Raw genomic sequence first — 20,711 nt, 5'->3', positions numbered from 1 at the left:
TGGGACAGGCTAAAAATTGCACCTGCCAACTTGGGCACCTATTGAAACAAGGGAAAATTACCAAATTATCCCTCTAATTTGTGAAAATTCCCACAATACCCCTCAAATTTTAAAAATTCCCAAAATACCCTCAATATTTTGTCATAAATTTCCAAAATTCTCAAAATACCCCTGGCTATGAGATAAAATTTCTCCAAAGATAATTTTTTTTGTAAGAAGACTAATTGTGTATCAATTCAAGATGCTAAAACTAGAATATGAGTTGGTTATGTAGGCTTTGGAGATGAATTGCATCATTTTTTGTTTGACATAATTGCCTTTTTTTTACGACGTGTTTTGTGATAAACTATTTGCTAAGCACTCAAAAACGTGTCTCAGCTGACAAAAAGGAATAAAAACTAGAAAATATTGAACAAACCAACCAATTTTTGAAATTTGAGGGGTATTTTGGTAATTTTCCCTTTAAACAAAGCGGAACACCCTGATCTTGAGGTTTAAGCTCCAGCAGAGGGCGCCATTTCTTCAAGGTGGCTTCTTCGAAGAACACGCAGGCTCTATCTCGCGCTGTCGAGCGGGCGAGGGCCTCTATCGGCGCTATTTCTTCTTCTCGTTTCCAAGCTACCACAGAGGTCGTCGGGGATGGAGCCTTCTTTCCTTGCCGGCATTCAGCTGAAATGCAACTACAGATGCGATCGCCGCGACACCAGTCTTGTGGGCTCAAAGTCCCACCTTTGCAATCGCCTACACAGGCTGCCTTGCTGACAATAACTTGCTCAAATCAGCCCAAATATGCGGTTCAAGAAAAGACGGATACACCATCTCAGCTCTTGAAAACCTTAATGCAGGCGCGTCAGCTATTGTGCCCACCCACTAAAGTGGCATCACATCTACAAACGGTTGGTTTCTCTGAAATTTTAACAAGGCATGGGGGCATGCCTGGGGTAAGTACAAGATGGTCTGTAGATCGACTTTCTCAATGGGACTTTTACTTTTCGCAACGCAGCTTGCCATTTTATGGAGCTTCACAGCAAAACAGGATAACCATTTGTGCAAGGCATTTTCACACAGCAAAGGTTGTATGGCAGCATTCCCCTTCATTTCAGGCAGAGCAAGGGGATGAGAATGTTTCTTCTAGCCCCCCAAGGCCATCTTTTACTGAAGATGAAGGGCTTGAGATTGCAAAGCTTCCGATCTCACGTATTCTGGTCGATAACCTTGCCAGACGAGGCATAACAAAGCTTTTCCCAATACAGGTATGAATAAACAACATGTTGTGGATGCGTTTGGAGGGAAAGATGATTGCTCAATTCATCCCGGAATTTATGCTATATTCTGGCTGCTCAAGCCACTATGAGCTTTTTGTATACGAATTGTGGTTGTGAGTGTGCTTTGTAACTCTGTTTGTTGTCTCATTTCTGTGTCATTGAGCCAGAATTTTACTCTATATTTTGGATGTCCACACTATTTTAAATTTCTTTGCATATGTTTCCTTCGAATCGTGTGTATGAGTGCACTTTGTAACTGTTTTTGTTGTCTCATTTTTGTGTTATCGATGAACCAATGGCTTAGTCTACTTTCTTCTTTTGCTGTTTTTTGTGTAAAGGGTTCCTTTTTAATTTTTTGTTCTTAGAATCGAAGTTTCTTGGGGCTTGAGTTTCATTGTTTATTCATTATAGATTTGCCACCCAAAGCTTGGGGCGCAATATACACATTTGTTTCAAAGTTAGTGTTTATTTATTTAAGTACCTTCCCTTCTAAGTGGCAATGACTCCTTAAAGGAGAAATATCTTCTTTTGAAGAGCAGGTCGTTTAGGATTTGTGTAAAATGGTAGACATCAAAACACCCACTACGATTAAATAGGCCCGTTAAGACAATAATAAAATGTTACGCACTGTATAATGGGGGTCCCCAATGTAGGGCTGACACGCTCCGACCACATCAACATAACAATGTCAAGTGGCATAATAAGCTAATAAATGAGCCACGTCAACCAAAAGCTAAAAAGCGAATATGTAGGCAAAAATAAGGTAAAATGCATATACAAGGCCATTGTGGCCATACAACCATGTTGTGCATTTGGTGATGACAATCTCCAATACCTCCTCTTCTCTCCTAGGTGGGTGGTTCAACTCATGGAAGGTTTTGTACGGCGGACGAATTGCTGTATTTGTACAATTGTACAGTCGTACGGACTAAAATATGGTCCGTTTGAAATTTGAAAATAGGGCTGTTGGATGCTTTTTGGACTGCTTTGGGGTATCTTTTTGAGGCCTTTAGGTGAGTGGGCATTGGGTCTCGACCCTCTTGAGGCTTAAACTTGTTTAAACTCTCTCCTTGAGGCTTGAAGTGACACAAAGACACACATTCAAGTTTCAAAATCTAATCCCTCCCTCCCCCCCCCTCCCTCCCCCCCTCCCTCTTGCGCACCCTCTCTTTCTTTGTGTCTCCTCAAGAGGTTAAAGCATGGAGAGAAGTATGTGAGTAAGACGAACTTGATGCACCTGTAGGATGAACGATAGTCGTCGGTACAAATGTTGTAGGAGCCGTAAAGAGAGACATTGCAGAAGTTGCTATGAGGTTAGTACTCTCAAAAGTACAAACAGTTTAGGATCTACACTTGCAATAGTAGAGAAGTCGTCGCTCATGAAGGTAGGAATACCTGCCGATGTACCAAAGATGGTATCTTGGATGAGATGGCCTTTGAACAATGAAGAATCTGATGAAAGTTGAGTCTCTTTATTACAAAAAGTTGCAAATTAGCCATGCCTTCTCCGGGAACTAGTCAAGCATTGAGGAATAGAGCCAACGCGCAGATCCCGGCCCAGAGGCATAAACCCTAAGAAGCAGAAGCAGTAGAAGAAGAAGCGGAAGAAGTTCCCACCAACTTATGGGACCGCGTCCGATGGGGCCCAAGTGACATAAAGGCATTAAAATAAAGCAAGCCACCACACGGACATGCGGAGAATTGATTACGTGGCAGTTGTACGGATTCTCGGAATTCGCGTTGACATGATGACGCGGCATTTGTACGGACTTTTGCAATTCGTGCTGGCATGATGACGTGGTAGTGTACGGATCTTCGCAAAACGCGCTTGCAGCTTTTGGGCGCTAGTGCTTTTCATGCAAGTGCTTTTCAAGGCCAAGGGCCTTTAAATATGTGCATGGGGCTCATTCTTTGGCACTCTTCTGGGTGAGGGTGCAGAGCGTGAGTACTGGCATTGTACCGAGTTCAAGTAATAGAAAGAAATACCGTAAGGGGCAGCCACGGTTTGGGGCCAGTGCTCTCTTGGGGTGGAATTCCGCTACACACCGTCTCGTTTTGTCTATCGCTTTCAGTTCAATTGTTATTGAAGTGCTAAAAGTTTGTTCAGTTTGTTCTTTCCGTTGGCACGTGGTGCCCGTCTCGGTTACAATGGTGTCAGAGCTTGAGGCGTGTGCTTTTCTCAAAGCATATCGGTCCTACCAAAGAGCAGACAGAGCACTTTGGCACTTTGGAATTTGATATCAAAGAATCTTCACTTTGGAATTTGATGTTAAAGAATCTTTGTGTCCTGACCTCGGACTTATTAGCCACTCCCACCCTTACTTCATCGCGCATCGGGCGCGCTCCCGTCTTCATCTGTGTCTTACAAGGCATAAGCCATAAAGATCACTTGCAAAGAAGGATCAAGGATTTGTTTTTTCAAGCTGTTGTTTTTCTCAGAGGTAGTGCCGTGCAATGGTGGATGTTTATAGCTACCAAGCCGCACTCTCCATGTAAGGTGTAGCAGGTGTGAATGTTGAACTTTGCTCAAGATGAGTGCTCCGAACTGTGCTCAAGGGTTCCTTTTACTTACGGAAGGGAGAGCCTTCCGTTCCTTTAGTGAGAGAGTGCAATGGACACAAATAAAGTGGATGAACATTGTGAATGAAGGTGCATGAGACTGAGAGATAGAGAGAGAAGAATACGACACCAGAATGTTGTCAAACCCTCCTCCGAAGGCCCCACTCTCTATGGCGAGAGCGGTCTACTATTGATTGCACAAATCTCTACAATGCTTGGACTTGCAGACGACGACAACGACGATGAGGAGGACGACGAGACGGGTTGAAATTTGAAAACGCTAAGGGCTGAAATCTGCAAATCTTTATCTGCTGAATTCTGACTCTATGTCGGTAACGATGTCGATGGCGACGATGCGACGACGATGTGTTGAAAACGCAGATGCTGAAATCTGCGTTTTCCGGGCTGAAATTGCAAACTTTGATGAATCTCACCGTGCGGCGAGGATCTACTGCGGGAATGTGAGGTCTGCGAGGTTTGGGACTTCTATTGCGATATCTGACTGCTGAAAACTGAAAACGCTACTGCTTCTGATGATCTTGTCGCGATGGAACTGCAAAACGCTAAGGGCTGAATTGCAATTCAAAAACGCTAGGGCTGAATTGTCTTCTTGCTGTGGAATCTGCTAATGCTAGGGGATCTGCTGTCTACTGTGGTCGCCGGGGCTGATCTGCTGTACAAAACGCCAGGGCTGGTCTTGAATCCAAAACGCTAGGTTTTGCTGTCTCTTGCAAAAACGCTAGGCCTCTGTGGGGGTCTTGCTGAGAAGTTACCTGTTCAGCAAGGTGCTCTTGCTGCCTCTCTGCCAGAAAGTGCTAGCGCTAGGTTTCTTTATGTACTTGCTTTCTAAATTTGCCCTACCTAGTTCCCAACAAAAGTCACTTAATAAATAAGTGAAAAATGTCGAAAATAGGGAAAATAGGTTTTATGCACTGGAAAATGATCCTGATGGAATCTGATGGGAATGCTGATGATCATGCTGTGTGCAACCAGAGGATATGTATCTACTCTAAGTGTCTGGACATGCACGGTCTGCGAACAGACTCACAAAAGTGCCAGATTACTTCCTATTCTAGACTGACTGAACTGGACTGAACCCTTGCCATGAAGTAGCTTGTCCACGTACACGTAGGGTTAGATGTGTCACATGACACTCCAAAAACTTCGCAAGCTTTCAAGAATTTTTTTGCGCGAAGTTACATGCCTTCAGACATCTTCCTTCAAAGTGCAACTTTTGGCAAAGTGGGGATTGCTATGTCTCCGGACTACCATCACCGCTACAAGAACACTGTCTATCAAAGTGCTTGTGGACCATGTTGCGGTCGGCTACAACCTTATGAAAGGAACCTAACCCTAATTTTTGGTGCAGGTTTCTGCATGGCAAGCAAGTCAACTTTTGAGCTTGACCGATGTTGAGATTGCTTTTAAAGTTTGAATTTGTTTGAGAACTTGTTTGGTGATCCTGTTTGCAAACAAATGGATGGTATGGGTTTTGAACCTGTCTGGTACTGAATTAAACTATTTGACTCTGGTTTTAAATACTGGTTTCATTGATTAGTAATTTACTTACGGGTGGAGTATTGAGAAATGTTGTTTTGGTACTGTCTGAACCTCGGAACGACGCAAATGGGATGTGTGGGAAGCATTTTGTTGTATGTTGGAAAACCTCCGAGAATGATGCAAACAGGATGTGTGGGGAGCGTTTGGTTGTATGCTTGAACCTCCAAGCGACACAGGGTGTGGTCTGGGGAGCGTTTGGTTGTACCAGTCTTCTGAACTCATGACCCCAACCTTTTTAGGTTATTTGCGAGGGGAGTGACGAGGTAGTTATTCAGTAGCTTCATACCGTAGACCGTGTGTTTTGGGGGAGTGCTCAGCGGCGTTGTTCATTGTGTCTTGTAACATGCATATGTGAGCATTTGTGTTGCATTGTGATGTGCCAAACACTGAATATTCCTTTTTGGATGAGATACTTTTGGGAAGTCAACGACCCAAGATATCAAGAGTTCTGACTCCTTTTTGGATGAGATACTTCTCGGAAGTCAACGACCCAGGATATTAAGAGTTCTGATCTGGAATGAGACTCCTTTTTGGATAAGATACTGCTCGGAAACCAACGACCCAGGATATCAAGAGTTCCAATCTGGAATAAGACTCCTTATCGGATGCGATTCTTTTGGGAAGCAAACGACCCAGGAAATCAAGAGCTTCGATTTGAAATGAGAAAACTGATTGTCCCTCGGAAATTTTTGAGCTAACTTGAGTTGTTTTGCATATATTTATTGCGGACGATTACTTTCTTTCAAGAAGGGGGGATGTCACAAATTGATGATGTGTCAAGTGGAATTGGAACTGATCTCTTCAGATAGTTGATTCGAGTGTTAGAATTTAAAGCTATTGGTAAGCCGTCAGTTCAGGTAGTGAAACTGGAAAGGAGACTAGAGACTGGACTGAAATAGTTATCTGAACTGAAATAGTATACTGAAATGAGAGACAGACTGGACAACTGGAAAAGTACTTGTAGTTTCAGATTCATAGTTCAGGAACAACCAATACAAGGTGTAATGGATTGAAACTCAAATGATTACAGTAGCGGTAATGATTACAAAGAGAAATTACAGGTGAAGAGATTGTAGCTCAGGAAATACTAGGAAGGCTCAACTAAGAAGTAAGAAGCAAGAAGCCCGATTACAATGTAATGGGTCTTATTTATAGCCCTCTAGAGTTATTGTAGTAAATGCCGTGGTAATTACTACTGTGTGACCGATCCACTGTTCGGCTTCCAGGAGACAGCTCCCGCTTGTTGGAGTTGTCTTTGCCTTCTACATCCTTCCCTCCTTTCTTGAATTTTGTTATAACTCCAAAATTTCTGAAAAAAAATCCACCGCTTGATTCTGAAATGGTGTTGAGGAACCCATCTGGATTTTTGGTTGAGGTCCAAACCCTAAAGCCTAAACCCATTTTTCTGTTTGCTGAGTTGGCCGATGTTCCTTATAGGTTGACCGATGTTCCTTATGATAGTACTCCTTTGGAGTGGCTAGTCCTTTTGGTATTCCTAGCTTTATGCCCTATTTCATGCTTGTTGAGTGCTTGACACCCCTATAATTGTAATTCCAAGGGTGTCTAGCCAACGAAATTCGAGCGCTCTACTGGGAAAGTCCTTCGTCTGATTCTGAGATGGAACTATCTAGTATCCTTCCACTGAACCCGCTTCCTCTTGCCCTTCTTCTGTACTGGTGCTTCAGAAGTTCTAGCTTTAGCAGTGTCCTTCTAGATAAGTTGATAAATGGCTTCTTGCTCAAGATGATCCCTTCTTGCTGTGGACATCTCCAATTCATAAGGCGTGAGAGGATTATATATTATATGTCTTGGTGTCAGGATCATATAGCGTGTGTCTACCCTTTGTCAGACGACATCTGGCCAATTTATGACAATGCGAAGCTGTGTGGATCCATCCTTCTGGGAGAGGTTGATTTGTTTTAATCCTAGCTTCAAAGAGTATCTCAGCCATTTCTTTGTACTGTGGCCTCAAACCTGGTCTAGCCGTAATATCCTTTTCAGGAATCTTTGAGGACTCCACAGTAAGTTGAAGCAACTGATTTGTGATCTTGGTGAGACCTTTAAGCTGGATTTTCCATTGTCCCATACAGAGCTTGATCCTCTGCATTTCGCTGGTGAGACCTTTAAGCTGGATTTTCCATTGTCCCATACAGAGCTTGATCCTCTGCATTTTGCCTTGCAGTTCCAAAACATCATTTAATTGGAGAGCATCATTGATCAGTGTGTGCCAGGTTTTCCACTCTACAGTGGCTCGCTCATACCAATACTGAAGATCATCAGTGATGTTATAGTATGTGAGCCGATCCACTGGTTCTAGATGTTGAGGATACAAAGCTTGGAAAAACCTAGGTAGCTCAGTCTCCTTGACTGGCAATGCATACAGGAGAAGTGGGGAATCCGATACAAACTCTAGAAAGTTGAGGACAGCCTGGTTCTCCTGCTGCGTCATCTTTCTGGTGACTCGAATCAATTGAAACAGTCTTCGGAGAGCAGTTGCCTGTTCCCCTACTGTCATTTGAGTTTGCGGTCCCTTACTGTTGGAAGTCTGATCTTCAATAATAGCTTGTACCCTCTTGTCTAGCACTCCTCTGGCAATTTGCATTTGCAGTAGGACTTCTTTCAATTGATTTCTGACCTCTTTCATACATTTATATGTCGGCCTGTTCCCAAGTAGGAGCTCTAATTCAATGGCTAGGGATCGACAATCTGCAGTAGACTGTCGCTGTCAGTGTGGATTGACAGCTTATCATCAGAGGTTAGTGCCCATTCAAATACTCTCTCTAGCAGCTGAATTCTGCTAGGATGCTCAGGCAATTGGCACAACTTCTGATCATGGAAAGCTGTTGATTTCCAATGCTGGATCATTTGTCTGGCGCCGACATATAGCCACTGAAACTGTTATAGATAAGAAAGGGGAACATCATCCTTCAGATACATCCTAGTTATGGCAGCTTGCTGATGTCTTAGCCTCTTGTTCAGTTTGATGAGCTGTAATGAGTGTTGCCCATCGCCTTTCAAAATCTCAGTCACAACTTTACCTTTTCCTTTTACATCTAAACTGTGCTGTGACTTGTGTACTGATGAATCTTCAGGGTTGCGTGGTTGTTGATCACCCTCCTGCTGATCTCCCGACTGCTGATCCCTATGACAGCTGATCCACCAGCACCAGATCCTGAAGGTGGAGATGGAGGAGAGTCATTATCATCATGATGCCTATCTGTTGGTTCATCCTCCCTCTCTTCATCCTTCTCTTCTTCTTTGTCAGAATCCTCATCGAGGTCATTCTGCTTATCAATATAGTCCAAAATAGCTTGATTTGCCAAAGCACTGTTATATTTAGAAAGTTTATCCTGCAAATCACTTTGCATTGTTTCCATGAGCGCCCTCAGATTATCCATATTGAAGACAGCGTTGCCGTCTGGATTCATTATATTAGCCAAATAATTTTATATGTATCTTTCTGCTAAAGAGGCTTTCAATGATGTGTGGCTGGTCAGCAATGAGTTGAAATCAACTCTCTTCATCCTCAGCATAGTTTTAAATCTGTCAACAACTCTCTCAGCCTCTGTCTTTTCTTCATTTAACTGCCTCATCTTAAACTCAAGCTTTGATAGCTTTCCTTCTAATGTGAATTGTCTTGGCCGACTGATTATCAAGAATACTATGCTGTAATGATTGTGCCTCTATATCCTGTTTCAATTTTTCCACTTGCTGCTCACTGTTCCTCAGTTCAGCTTTTAACTTGGTCACTTCATCATTAGACGCTGAGGCATCCAACATTTGTCCCAAAGCATGGACAATTGTATTCCAGGATGATTGGATAAGCAATGAGCAGCCATCATTGACTATCGTTGAGTCAGAGGCAACTGGCTATAAACTGTAACAGGAGCCATATATGGTAATGTGGTAAAGTCAGGTTTGTGCAGGACTAATCGTCCTGTGAGTGGATGAGTCTGCAATTGTTGTAATCTGTCCTTCTTGGTTAAGGCTAAAGCCAATTCACTGAAAGGGATAGGACTTTTACTAATTGGACTAGCAGGTGCTGGATCTTTTCCCTTATCAGTATGAACTACCGACTGCTCAGCACTGGTCTTGTCTGGTTGGTCTTTGTCTGCACTGGTCTTTGCTGAACTTTGGCCTGCTTGCTGGCTGGTCCCAACAGTAAGCTTTTATTGGAGGCTGGTCTGCTTGGCCAGCTGAAGTCTGGTCTACTGGAAATTTTTCAGTAGACACAGTTTTGACCTGACTTTCTAAGTGCTTCAAGAAAGCACTGCTCTTAGCCAATGTAGTTTTCGGTTTCTTGGAACTACCAGCTTCCTCCTACGTGGCCATTCTCTTCTGTCTAATGAGAGCTAACTGATTACCTGGGGTTTCTTCATTTGAGGATAAATCAACATTGTTAGTTGCTGGGATGGGTCTTTGACTCCAAGTCATCCGGACCTGATCATGAGCAGCAGGAGAAGTTGCCCAATAAAGAAACTGTCAGATATACCAGGCTTTGAAAACAATCTGAGACTTCTTAGCAGTCTGCTGAAGCACATTATGTGACAAAATCTGACATAAGTTGATTGAAGCCGTGGCATCTAATCTCTTTGCCAGTAGCATAGCAAACAGTTTTTCTGAAACATATGTTGGGTTATTTTTCAGACTCACCGCCTCTGCCACAAATCGATAAGCAACGGGGACGTCCAATCCCGCTACTGGAACCCCTTGTGTACCGGCCTTGCGTTTTTTCTTGGCTGCGTCATCTTCCTTCAAAGACGCACTTATCTGTTCTCCAGTTGCCATAGTCGGCTTCGGCTCGTTTGGCATCTTGAAAGCAAAAGCAATGCTCTCTGGAGTTACTGACACTTTCTTACCATATACTACCGCGTTGCCTTCATCGACATTGAAGGAATCAAGAACCTGCCTAATGACAGCTGTGTCAAACTCAATTCTTGTGGCTTGCATAACCACATGCAAATCCCACAGTCGTAGCAACGCCTTTGCTTGCTCGGTAAACACACATCGTTGTATCTTACTATGGGTAATTAGTGGTAGAGAGGCTTTAGCAGCGGCAATAAGTGCTTGGGTTTCCTCTATGGTTTTCTGCATCTTTTCCGACATTTTCTTCCTACCCATACACTGTGAAGACGATGTATCAGTAGAAGAAGAAGACTTACTTGAACCTTCAAACCCGTATCCAGGTGTGGCTGGTAAAGATAAGCAGCAATCAACAGTTGCTTCGAACGAAGAAGTTTGTGGTTGTAGTGAAGAAGCTTTAGAGCTCGGCGATGACGAATGTGTGACAGCAGGCAGACGTCGCACAGGAGACTTATGAGAAAAAATACCTACTCGCCTTACTGTTATACGCGTTCTCGCCATAAAAGCTCCACTACTTACCGTTCCTAGAGTTCTGTGTACCGCTAATGACGTCGTATACATGCATTGGCTAATACACTCTATGTTCTTTGAAATGATTATCACAGACAGTCCGACTGACCCTTTTTCCCATAGAAACTGAAACTGGCTCTGACACTTGACCAATTTTGCTATTGACACGGTTTTGTCGTGTTGAAACTTTTCTGACCCTTTGACTGGCTCTGGTACTGGCTGTACATGAAAAAGGCTTAAAATTAATTGATTTTGAATTTTTCTGGTCTTCAGTTCCGAGAAGACCAATATCGTTATTCTTGGAAGTCCTTTTTTAATCTGAATAATATAGCTTGATTTTGGCCCCATTATACACACCTGGCAGCAGTAAACCAGATAAATCTTTTAGCCTTACCGTGCCTATGGAAAACACCCCGTCAACTTCATATGGACCTGCCCAAGCTATGTTCAAGTTTGGTTTCTTAGGACCGAGTTTAGATTGATAGAGCAGAAACAAATCTCCTTTCTGAAATTCCCTAACTTTGATTCTTCTATCATGCCAATGTTTCCTTCTTTGTTGAACAATTTCCTGTTCCAGCATCGCCCTCTGTCTTAACTCATCCAACTGTGTTAACTCCTCCTGTCTCTGTTTAAGATTATGATTAAAATCTAATCCATACTCCACTGCATCCTGAGACTGGGAATTACAAACTCCATAGGCACGATAGCTTCAGTGTCGTACACCATTCGAAATGGTGTTAATCCACTGTTGACCTTATAGGCTGTCCTATATGCCCAGAGAGCAGTCTGGAGCTTCAGATCCCACTGGTGTGGCTCCTTTTGCACAATCTTAGCGAGAATGGTCTTGACAGTTTTGTTACTGCTCTCTGCTTGCCCATTGCATCTGGGATAATATGGTGTTGATTTCTGATGCTTTACTGAGAGCATTTCCATTAGATGTCCATAGTATCATTTATAAAGTGCGTTCCCTGATCAGACACAATCTCCACAGGACATCCATAACGGCATATAATATTTTCAAATAAAAACATAGTAGTGGACTTCGCGGTGTTATCGGGAAGAGCTTTAGCTTCCACCCATTTGGTGACATAACAAGTGGCCCTCTATATATACCTATTCTTCCTTGGAGTAATTTTCTTGAATGGACCCATGAAATCGGGACCCTATTTCTTAAACACTCCCAATGGCTGAACTGGAGTTAGCGGAGTCGTATCTGCTGTCGTGGGTCTACCCATCCTCTGGCATATACCACATGTTTTACAAAAGCCTTTAACATCAGCTATTAAAGTTTGCCGCCACAAACCAGCTTGCAAAATCTTCTTGTAAGTAATATCACTGGAGAAATGTCCTCCAGAATCTCAATCACGTGCCTCTGAAATAACTTGCGTTCTGCCTTCCATAGATACACATCTTTGAAGAACCCTATCGACTCCCAGTCGGTAGAGCGATCCGCCAATGATGGTGAACTTCAGTCTCTTAATAATCAGAGCCTTCTTCTAATTCAGAGTCCAGTTGTTTGGGAATCCTTCCTTAGAAAAAAAACGATATACATCATATAACTCTGGATCAGTTGTTTCTTCAGCTGTTATCTGAAATAGTTCTGCATGCACTGGGTAATCTCTCAAAGATGCCTCAGAGTAGCCATCCGTACTTCTGGACAGGAAATCAACACCACAATGGGTTTTACCGGGCTTATGAAAAATGCGAAACTCAAATTCCATCAGGAACATCATCCATCTTATCAGTCTGCCTTGAATAATGACTTTGTTGATTAAAAATAATAATGCCTGATGATCCACATAATAATGAAATAGCTTGCCCAGCAAATAGTATCGAAATTTATTAGCACTGAAAACCATTCCTAAGGCTTCTCTTTTAGTAGTAGTATATCCTTGTTTAGCCTGATTGAATCTCCGACTGGCAAAATACACTAGATAATCAGTCCTCCCTTCTGGCTGAGCTAAGATTGCTCCCATCGCCAGTCCTGAAGCATCTACGTGTACATTAAAAATGACATCCCAATTCGGTTGTCGAAGTATTGGCTTACTAATAATGCCATTCTTCAAACTTTGAAAGCTCTCCTCGCATTCAGCAGTCGAATTGAACTTGCTGTTGTTTGTGAGCTCATACAAAGGTAATGCCTGGGGAGCAAACTGATGCACAAATCTTCTATAGAAATTGATATATCCCAAGAAAGAGCTTAGTTTTGATGCGTTGCGAGGTGCCTTGGCCTGCTGGACACACTGAATTTTGTCATTGGCCATTTCTATACCATTTTTGGACACTACATGTCCCAGTAGTTGTCCTTTCCAGACCAAGAAAAGAGATTTGAATGGGTTTAAACAGATCCGCTTTTCTTGACAACATTGGAAAACCATTTCCAGAAAAAGTAAATGCTTATCCTCCTTTGAATATACAGTGAAGTCATCCATGAATATAGCAAGGAATTTGTGGAGTTTCTCCACTGAATATTTCCATCATACATCGTTGGAAAGTTGCTGGAGCATTGCAAAGACCAAACGGCATAAGCAGATACACGAATGCTCCCCACTTAGTAATAAAAGTAGTCTTACTCCGATCTTCAGGAGCAATCTGTAATTGGTTATAACCACTATAACCATCCATAAAGCTATACATCTCATATCCTGCAATTTCGTCAAGCAGCATGTCCGCAGCCTTCAAAAGTTTACCGATCTCTTCCTTGACTTTCTTAGCATAATTGCGATTCATTTTGTATCTTTGCAACCGCACTGGTCTGGCATCTGGTTTCAATGGTATACGATGTTGACATACTTCTGGATCTACTCCCTTGAGATCAGTATGTTCCCATGCGAACATATCTTTGTACTGTTGGAACATGTGTCTGGCCTTCTCTTTCATTACTGGATTCAGATGCTGGTTGACTTTGATTAGTCTAGGGTTCTCCTTAGAATCCAGATTCCATTCCTCTATTTCTTGATCATTTGGAAGCAACCAGCTAGGCCCACCACCTTTTCTTTTGGTTGACTCCTCAACATAATCCCAAGACGGTCTTCTGAGCTTTGAACTGCCATTCTGGTTTTCAGTAACTTCTCCAGAGTGTGCTTGTTCAGAAGCCGCTGGTGTACTGGAATCAACTGGTTCATCCGGCCTTCCAGTCAGCCGAACTGGTCGTTCCCCAGAGTTCAGTTTAGTGAACCGATCTGGAAATTGCTTCTTTTGCTTTTCAGCCTAATCTTTGTCCAGTAATACTGCGTTGAGATCTATTTCAACTAGTGGAAAAATATTCATTGCTGCAAGCATCCTCTTAATTTTCTTCACCTTATACTTCTGGCAAAGCTCTTTTGGTCGTAGCTCCTTTCTCCAGCTCCTAGTGTTGTTTGTCTGAATCTGAATTATGCCACTGACACCTTGTATGGTCAGAGTTTGATTGGCATAGTAGTGAACAGCCTGTGTTGTTCGCAATTATGGGCGCCCCAGTAGCATCCTATATGCGCCTTGTACATCTAGTACCAGGAAACTAGTCTTGAATTTTGCTTTGCCTACCCTTATCTGCAAACTCTCTATCATTCCTGTTTCTTGCACTACTCGATGATCCGCCATTTGAACTTTGAAAGGTGCTGGTTTCAGATTTGTGATACCCTTTCTATGCTGAAGGTGCACCCCTGGGATGTTTACTCCTGCTCCTCCATCGAGTATGACACTTGACATTGGCTCCCACTGTTTCCTAACCTTATAGTCTACTTGGATTACCGGCACTTCATCATCTCTGATAGCAACTAAGTCAACTACTCTGGCTTCTGCTTCAGACTTTCTTCGCTGTCTGATGAATTTCGCTGCTTCAGGCAAAGTTTTTCTAATATCATCTAATTCAACTGCGAGTTTCTGTATTCTGTCACAAATCTTGACATGAATTTCTTCCCTCTCTTGATCAGAGTTATTGTCAGAACTTGAAGAATCGGGAGTATCTGCACAGTACCCTTCCTTTGTTCTGGTGTCTTCAGTGCCTCTTCCAGTGTTTTCTGTTGTAGTCATATCTGATTTAATGCTCCCTAATTCCTTCATCAGTCCCTGAACTGCAGCCAACATAGTCTTAGGAATCCCAGACACTGATTGATCTGGTTGTGCTTTCTCAGAAGATTGGGTTGGTATCTTCTGAACGACCCCGGCATCATAGCTTTCAGGCTGCTCTGACAACTTCTTGGCTAAATCTTCTGTGATCTTGGCTGCCGGTTCTCTCTTCTCCTGCCATTCATCAACTACCTTTTCTTTACCCTTTGCCTTCCACACCTCTCTGTGCTGAGCCCATTTGCTACTTTCATGACTAACTGGTTTTGTCGGCTCCTGTGGAATTTCCTCAATGACCACCCCTTTGCTGTGTGTAACTGCGTACAGGAACTTGCTTTGAGGCCTTCGTCTCAGTAGCTGTAGTAATAGGTGTTTCAGGACACTGAGCCGCAAAATGCCCATACTTGCCACAAGTATAACAGTTCAGACTTCGGTTTTGAAAATTACCACGACCCCGGTCCCGACCAGTATCCCCTTGGTACCTACCGCGCCCAGTATCAGTATCATTGGTACCCGATTTCTCTTCTTGGGATACATTGGTAGTCTCCACTCTGACTGGTTCAGCATTGGTAAATGCTACTACAGACAAATCTTTTCCCTTCTTGAAGTGATGAATGCAAATGCCACAATTGTTCCATAAATGACCATATGCTTTGCAATAGGTACTTGTGGACATTCATTGGAAACATGGTCTTTAGATTTACACTTTGAACACCAAGTTTCCATTCTTCTAACTGGTTGTCTAGTCTGGCTGATTTCAACAATTTGCCGGCCATCTCATCAATTTTTTAGACCAAGACCCCTTCCTTGCTTTGTTTTTGTTCTTTTCATTTGAGCTGCTTTCAGAGCTACTGGAGGTCTTATTGGAATCAGAATTCTTAGTGGAAGAACTGCTACTATTGGATCTCCTCCTCTTGTGACTCCTCTCCTTCTTTGCTTGCTGTTCCAGCTTCAGGGCGCGCTGCACCAAATCATTAAATTTCTTTGTTGGTGCAGGTACCTCCTGTTCCCTAATCTTTTTACTGCGGAACCTCTTTTAAAAACCATGCTCGCAACCTCTTTTATGATGGTGGCTCTTGCAGCTGCCTGGTTAGCTCCTTGATCTTTTCAACATAACTTCTGACTGATAATTTTCTTCGTTTTATCTTATCCGGTGCACAAAGGATGTCCTCATTACCTCTGTTGTCTGAATGCTTTGAGCAACTTGTTCTATGATCTGAGTTGGCAAGCTGGGTAATGGTAGTACCATTTCCTTGCTGCATCCTTTAGTGTCTGAGGAAAGTATTCACCCCAGTCATTTTCATCAATATTTTTCAACTTAGTATAGTGTTCAAAAGCTTGGATATGAACATCTGGATCATCTTTCTTTCCACCTTTGAACACTGGGAAAGAGATTTTTAATGAAGAGGTATAATCATGTCGGTCAACCCCTTCTTTGTCTCTTCCGGCCTTAGGTACTTGACTCCCTCTTGAGGACTTCTTGTAATGGTCTGTATCAGCATCCCAATCAATTTCTTCGTCAATTTCAGTTCTGTCTCTTCTCTGGCTTTTCTACTGGAACTGTGACGACTACCCTTGCTGCTTTGGCCCCATCATCCCTGTGTGTGGTCCGAGAACTCCTGGCCTTGCGTTCTTCTCGCTCAGCCCTTCTCCTTCTGGACTGACTGGAGTGTTGAGAGTCCTTGGCCTCATTATCATGACTGTGCTCCTCCTGAGCCTCAGTCTCACTCACCGGGTCCTTCTTAGGATCAGAGTCACGTTCTGATTCCTCAGGGACAGGGTCAACGCGATGTGATGGTTTTCCACCACGACTGGTTTTGGGCATCATCAATACAGCTGAAAATCCTGACTGGGAGAGGAGTTTGCTGGTCAACGAGCAACAACTCTAACCATCGTGATCGCCAAAATGGAATTGGAGCTGATCCCTTCAGATAGTTGATTCCAGTGTTAGAATTTAAAGCTACCGGTAAGCCGTCAATTCAGGTTGTGAAACTGAAAAGGAGACTAGAGACTGGACTGAAATAGTTACCTAAACTGAAATAGTATACTGAAATGAGAGTCAGACTGGACAACTGGAAAAGTACTTGTAGTTTCAGATTCATAGTTCAGGAACAACCAGTACAAGGTGTAACGGATTGAAGCTCAAATGCTTACAATAGCGGTAATGATTACAAAGAGAAATTACAGGCGAAGAGATTGTAGCTTAGGAAATATTTAGAAGGATCAACTAAGAAGCAAGAAGCAAGAAGCCCGATTACAATGTAATGGATCTTACTTATAGCCCTCTAGAGTTATTGTAGTAACTGCCGTGGTAATTACTACTGTGTGAGTGATCCACTGTTTGGCTTCTAGGAGACAGTTCCCGCCTCTTGAAGCTGTCTTTGCCTTCTACATCAAGCCACTGAAGAACGGAGCTGTAGGGTGCAACGGAAGTGAATGTTGAACTTTGCTCAAAATGAGTGATCTGATCGTGCTGAAGGTTCCTTTTGCTTAGGGAAGAAAGAGCCTTCCGTTCTTTAATGAGAGAGTGCAATGGACACAAACAAAGTGAATGGACACAGTGAGTGAAGGTGCATGAATCTGAGAGATAGAGAGAGAAGGAATACGACACCGGGAAGTTGTCAAACCCTCCTCCAAGGGCCCCACTCTCGATGGCGAGAGTGGTCTACTATTGATTGCACAATTTGATACAAAGGGTTGATGCAATGAGTCTAAATGCTGCGATATCGAGGTCGATGGTCTGGACGACGATGACAAGACTAGGGCTGAAAACTGAATGCTTCGAATCGGTAACTGTTGCACCAAGTTGGGGGCTGATCTGCTAACTTGATGGCTGGAAAAAACGCTGCTTTCTATGGCTGAAAACGCTGCTTCTTATGGCTTGAAAACGCTGGACAGCAGGCCATGTTTCTGTCGCTGATTTGCTGTCCAAAAACGCTGTTTTTTTGTCTCTTTTCCTTGCTGAATTAGCCTGCTGAAAACGCTGTCCTAGGGCTGAGATCGCAGTTGCAAAAATGCTGAAGTGGCTGAGTGTGCAAGCTGAAAAACGCCAGGCTACTGGGACTGAAAACGCTGGCCTTCCCTTGCTAAAAGCGCCAGGTTGAAGTGGGGGTTGTTCTTGCCGAGAAGGTTCTCCAGAGGGCCTGCTGCACTGGGTGCCTGTTGCTCTCCTTCTTCTTTGCCAGCAAGTGCTAGCTCTGGTTTGCTTATATATTTCATTAGCAAAATTGCCCTACCTAGTTCCCACAAAAGTCACTTAATAAATAAGTGAAAAATGTCAAAAATAGGGAAAATAGGTTTTAATGCATTGGAAAATTCCCGTGATGGATTTTGATGAATTTTGATGGGAATGCTGATGATCATGCTGTGTGCAACCGGAGGATATGCATCTAAATTAAGTGTCTGGACATGCACGGTCTGCAAATAGACTCACAAAAGTGCCAGATCACTTCTTATTCTAGACTGACTTGACTGAACTGCTTGTCCACGGATACATAGGGTTGGATGTATCACATGACATCCCCTCCTTTTCAAAGTGAGGTACTGGTACCGAATTGTATGTCGTCGAGGGAGATTGCCAATAATATCCGAAATCCTGGAAAGGACTCTTCGCCGGTCCACTCTGATGTGTGGGTCGTGCGATACTTGAACTTCATAAAGGTCTGGAATGCCTTCTTCTTTGGGCCGCGCCGAAAGCGACACAAAGTCATCTTCAATGCTTCCACTTCATCTAGAGCATGCGTCTATCTTCTTCAAGAATCTTTGAGGATGAAAATTCCTTAAACCACTTCCAACGCAAAAACATGAACATACCCATTCCATGTAAAGTGACTGGAAAAACTCGTCTTCCTCAAAGACTGTGCATGCAATGTAGATGAACAAATAGACGGAGTGCCAAACCGTTCACCACAGACACGCAAACAATGAGATCGAATCTTGTCTTGCTGATCTAAATCAATCAACTATGGCAATTCACAACGGAAATGCCCATGCTTGGTGCTCATACTTTCATGTGCTCTTTCGACAACTGTGTCATGCCAAGGAAGAGACATGGAATGTGAATTCCTGAATGCAAACACTTCATCTTTTCATGAGGAATCCGTATACATCCGTGCTCATTCGTGAGTGAAACGTGCTCTACGTACAATATGTCATGCCTAGGGAAAGTGATCACATAAAGACGTTGACTAAAATATAGGAAACGATCACGAATGAAACACTCGAACAATGCGTGCTGACTAATCATACAAACACATAGTACTTCCTGTGAGGGTTCTTTGGACCTAGGCTCGAGAGCCAAGATCGGTTCGTCGTGTTTGATCGAATCTGCCTTGGGGGGGTGCTGTGGACCTCGACTCGAAAGCCAAGATCGATTCTTCGTGATTGATCGAATCTGCAACGAGGTTAGCTTCTCTAGGAAAAGCATCAACTAAACCATGATCCTTGTGAACAATCACATCATCTTCATGCAAATCATCATGCTTGTGAGAAATCACATCTTGATTATCATGCAAATCATCATGCTTGTGATTGTCATCCAAATCATCATGCTCATCATTATCATTCAAATCATCATGCTTATCATCATGCAAATCATTATACAAATCCTGTGTATCATGCTTTGGAGAAGAAGAGACGGAGAGAGTCTCCTTTTCCCGAATCTCTTGCATTTGTGTCTGTACTTGAGAAAAGAGTCGCAACATCTCCTTCATGTGTCGGTCGTTCATTGCTTTTCTTGCTTTGTTCTCGCGATGCATTTCTGCTTTTCGTTCTTTGTTCTCGCGATCAAATTTGGCTTCTCTTCTCTGCGCTCACGCGCTATGGCTACCATTCTGTCTTCGTATTTACGCTCAATTTCTGCTTTTCTTTCTTCGTAGTCACGATCTATGGCTTCCCTTCTTTCTTCGCGTTCTAACTTCCTGTCCATAAACAAATGCGGCAACTCCTTCATAGGAGTTAGTGCAATACTTGTCGTAGATGGGGAAGGGTCGGAAAAACCTCCTGGTGAGGAAAATTCTTCTTCGCCACTCCCATGCTCACCACCTCCAAGCGAAGTATCCATTCCGCTTCGAGTGATGACCATCCACTGAATTCTTGGGTTCTTGTGGATTCTTGTGATCTTGGGTTCTTAAGTTCACGAGGAACTTGGGTTCTTGGGGGTCTTGGTTCTTGAGGTTCTTGAGTTCTTGAGGTTCTTGAGTTCTTGAGGTTCTTCCTTCGCTTGCAATCTGTGTTAGAGAAGGATCTTCTCTTCACCGAGTTCTGCTCTTTTCCGCGGGTGCACCCCTTGGCAGCCTTGCGCTCACACCAAGGTTGCTTTTTCCCACCTCACGTCGATTGGCTGGTCGCAAAGTGCACGGTCCGCTCTCAATGAGTGAAAAGAGGCACAAGGGGAGGCTGGACAAGCCCTTCTTTCTTGGGTTTTTCTGTCACTCTTCAAAAACACGATTAGGAATCGACACGCCCAAGAGGACTTGGGTTACGTGCAACCGCAACAAGCAAAAAAAAATTCTGTGGTTCTCGTGGTTGTTTCCTTGAGTGATACAGAACACTGCCAAAGCTCTGATAACAATGTAAGGTGCAGCGGAAGTGAATGTTGAACTTTGCTCAAGATGAGTGATTGGATCGTGCTCAAGGTTCCTTTTGCTTAGGGAAGGGAGAGCCTTCCATTCTTTAATGAGAGAGTGCAATGGACACAAACAAAGTGAATGGACACTGTGAGTGAAGGTGCATGAGTTTGAGAGATAGAGAGAGAGGAGAATACGACAGCGGGAAGTTGTCAGACCCTCCTCCAAGGGCCCCATTCTTGATGGCGAGAGTGGTCTACTATTGATTGCACAATCTGATACAAAGGGTTGATGCAATGAGTCTAAATGCTGTGATGTCGAGGTTGACGGTGTGGACGAC

General features: G+C 43.3%; 1 protein-coding gene across 2 annotated transcripts in view; it reads left to right on the top strand.

Annotated features, from left to right (window-relative positions):
• The first annotated feature begins 470 nt into the window (after positions 1-470).
• The window catches only part of LOC147432738 (DEAD-box ATP-dependent RNA helicase 3, chloroplastic-like), a 46,795-nt gene continuing 26,554 nt past the window's right edge, over positions 471-20,711 (top strand). Inside the window, exons 1-3 of one of the 2 annotated variants that reach the window (XM_086492579.1) lie at positions 471-722; positions 846-896; positions 1,004-1,253. In XM_086492579.1, the coding sequence (XP_086348705.1) occupies positions 640-722; positions 846-896; positions 1,004-1,253 (384 nt within the window). In that variant the 5' untranslated portion in view covers positions 471-639. Of the gene's footprint in view, positions 1,254-20,711 lie in introns of both variants that reach the window. The other variant, XM_086492578.1, reaches the window with a different exon arrangement.

Source organism: Adiantum capillus-veneris, chromosome 20 (genome assembly GCF_014529385.1).
Source record: "Adiantum capillus-veneris isolate H3 chromosome 20, ASM1452938v2, whole genome shotgun sequence".
Lineage (NCBI taxonomy): Eukaryota > Viridiplantae > Streptophyta > Polypodiopsida > Polypodiales > Pteridaceae > Adiantum > Adiantum capillus-veneris.
The sequence above is the reverse complement of the archived record's forward strand: the minus strand, read 5'-3'. Positions and strand labels throughout refer to the sequence as shown.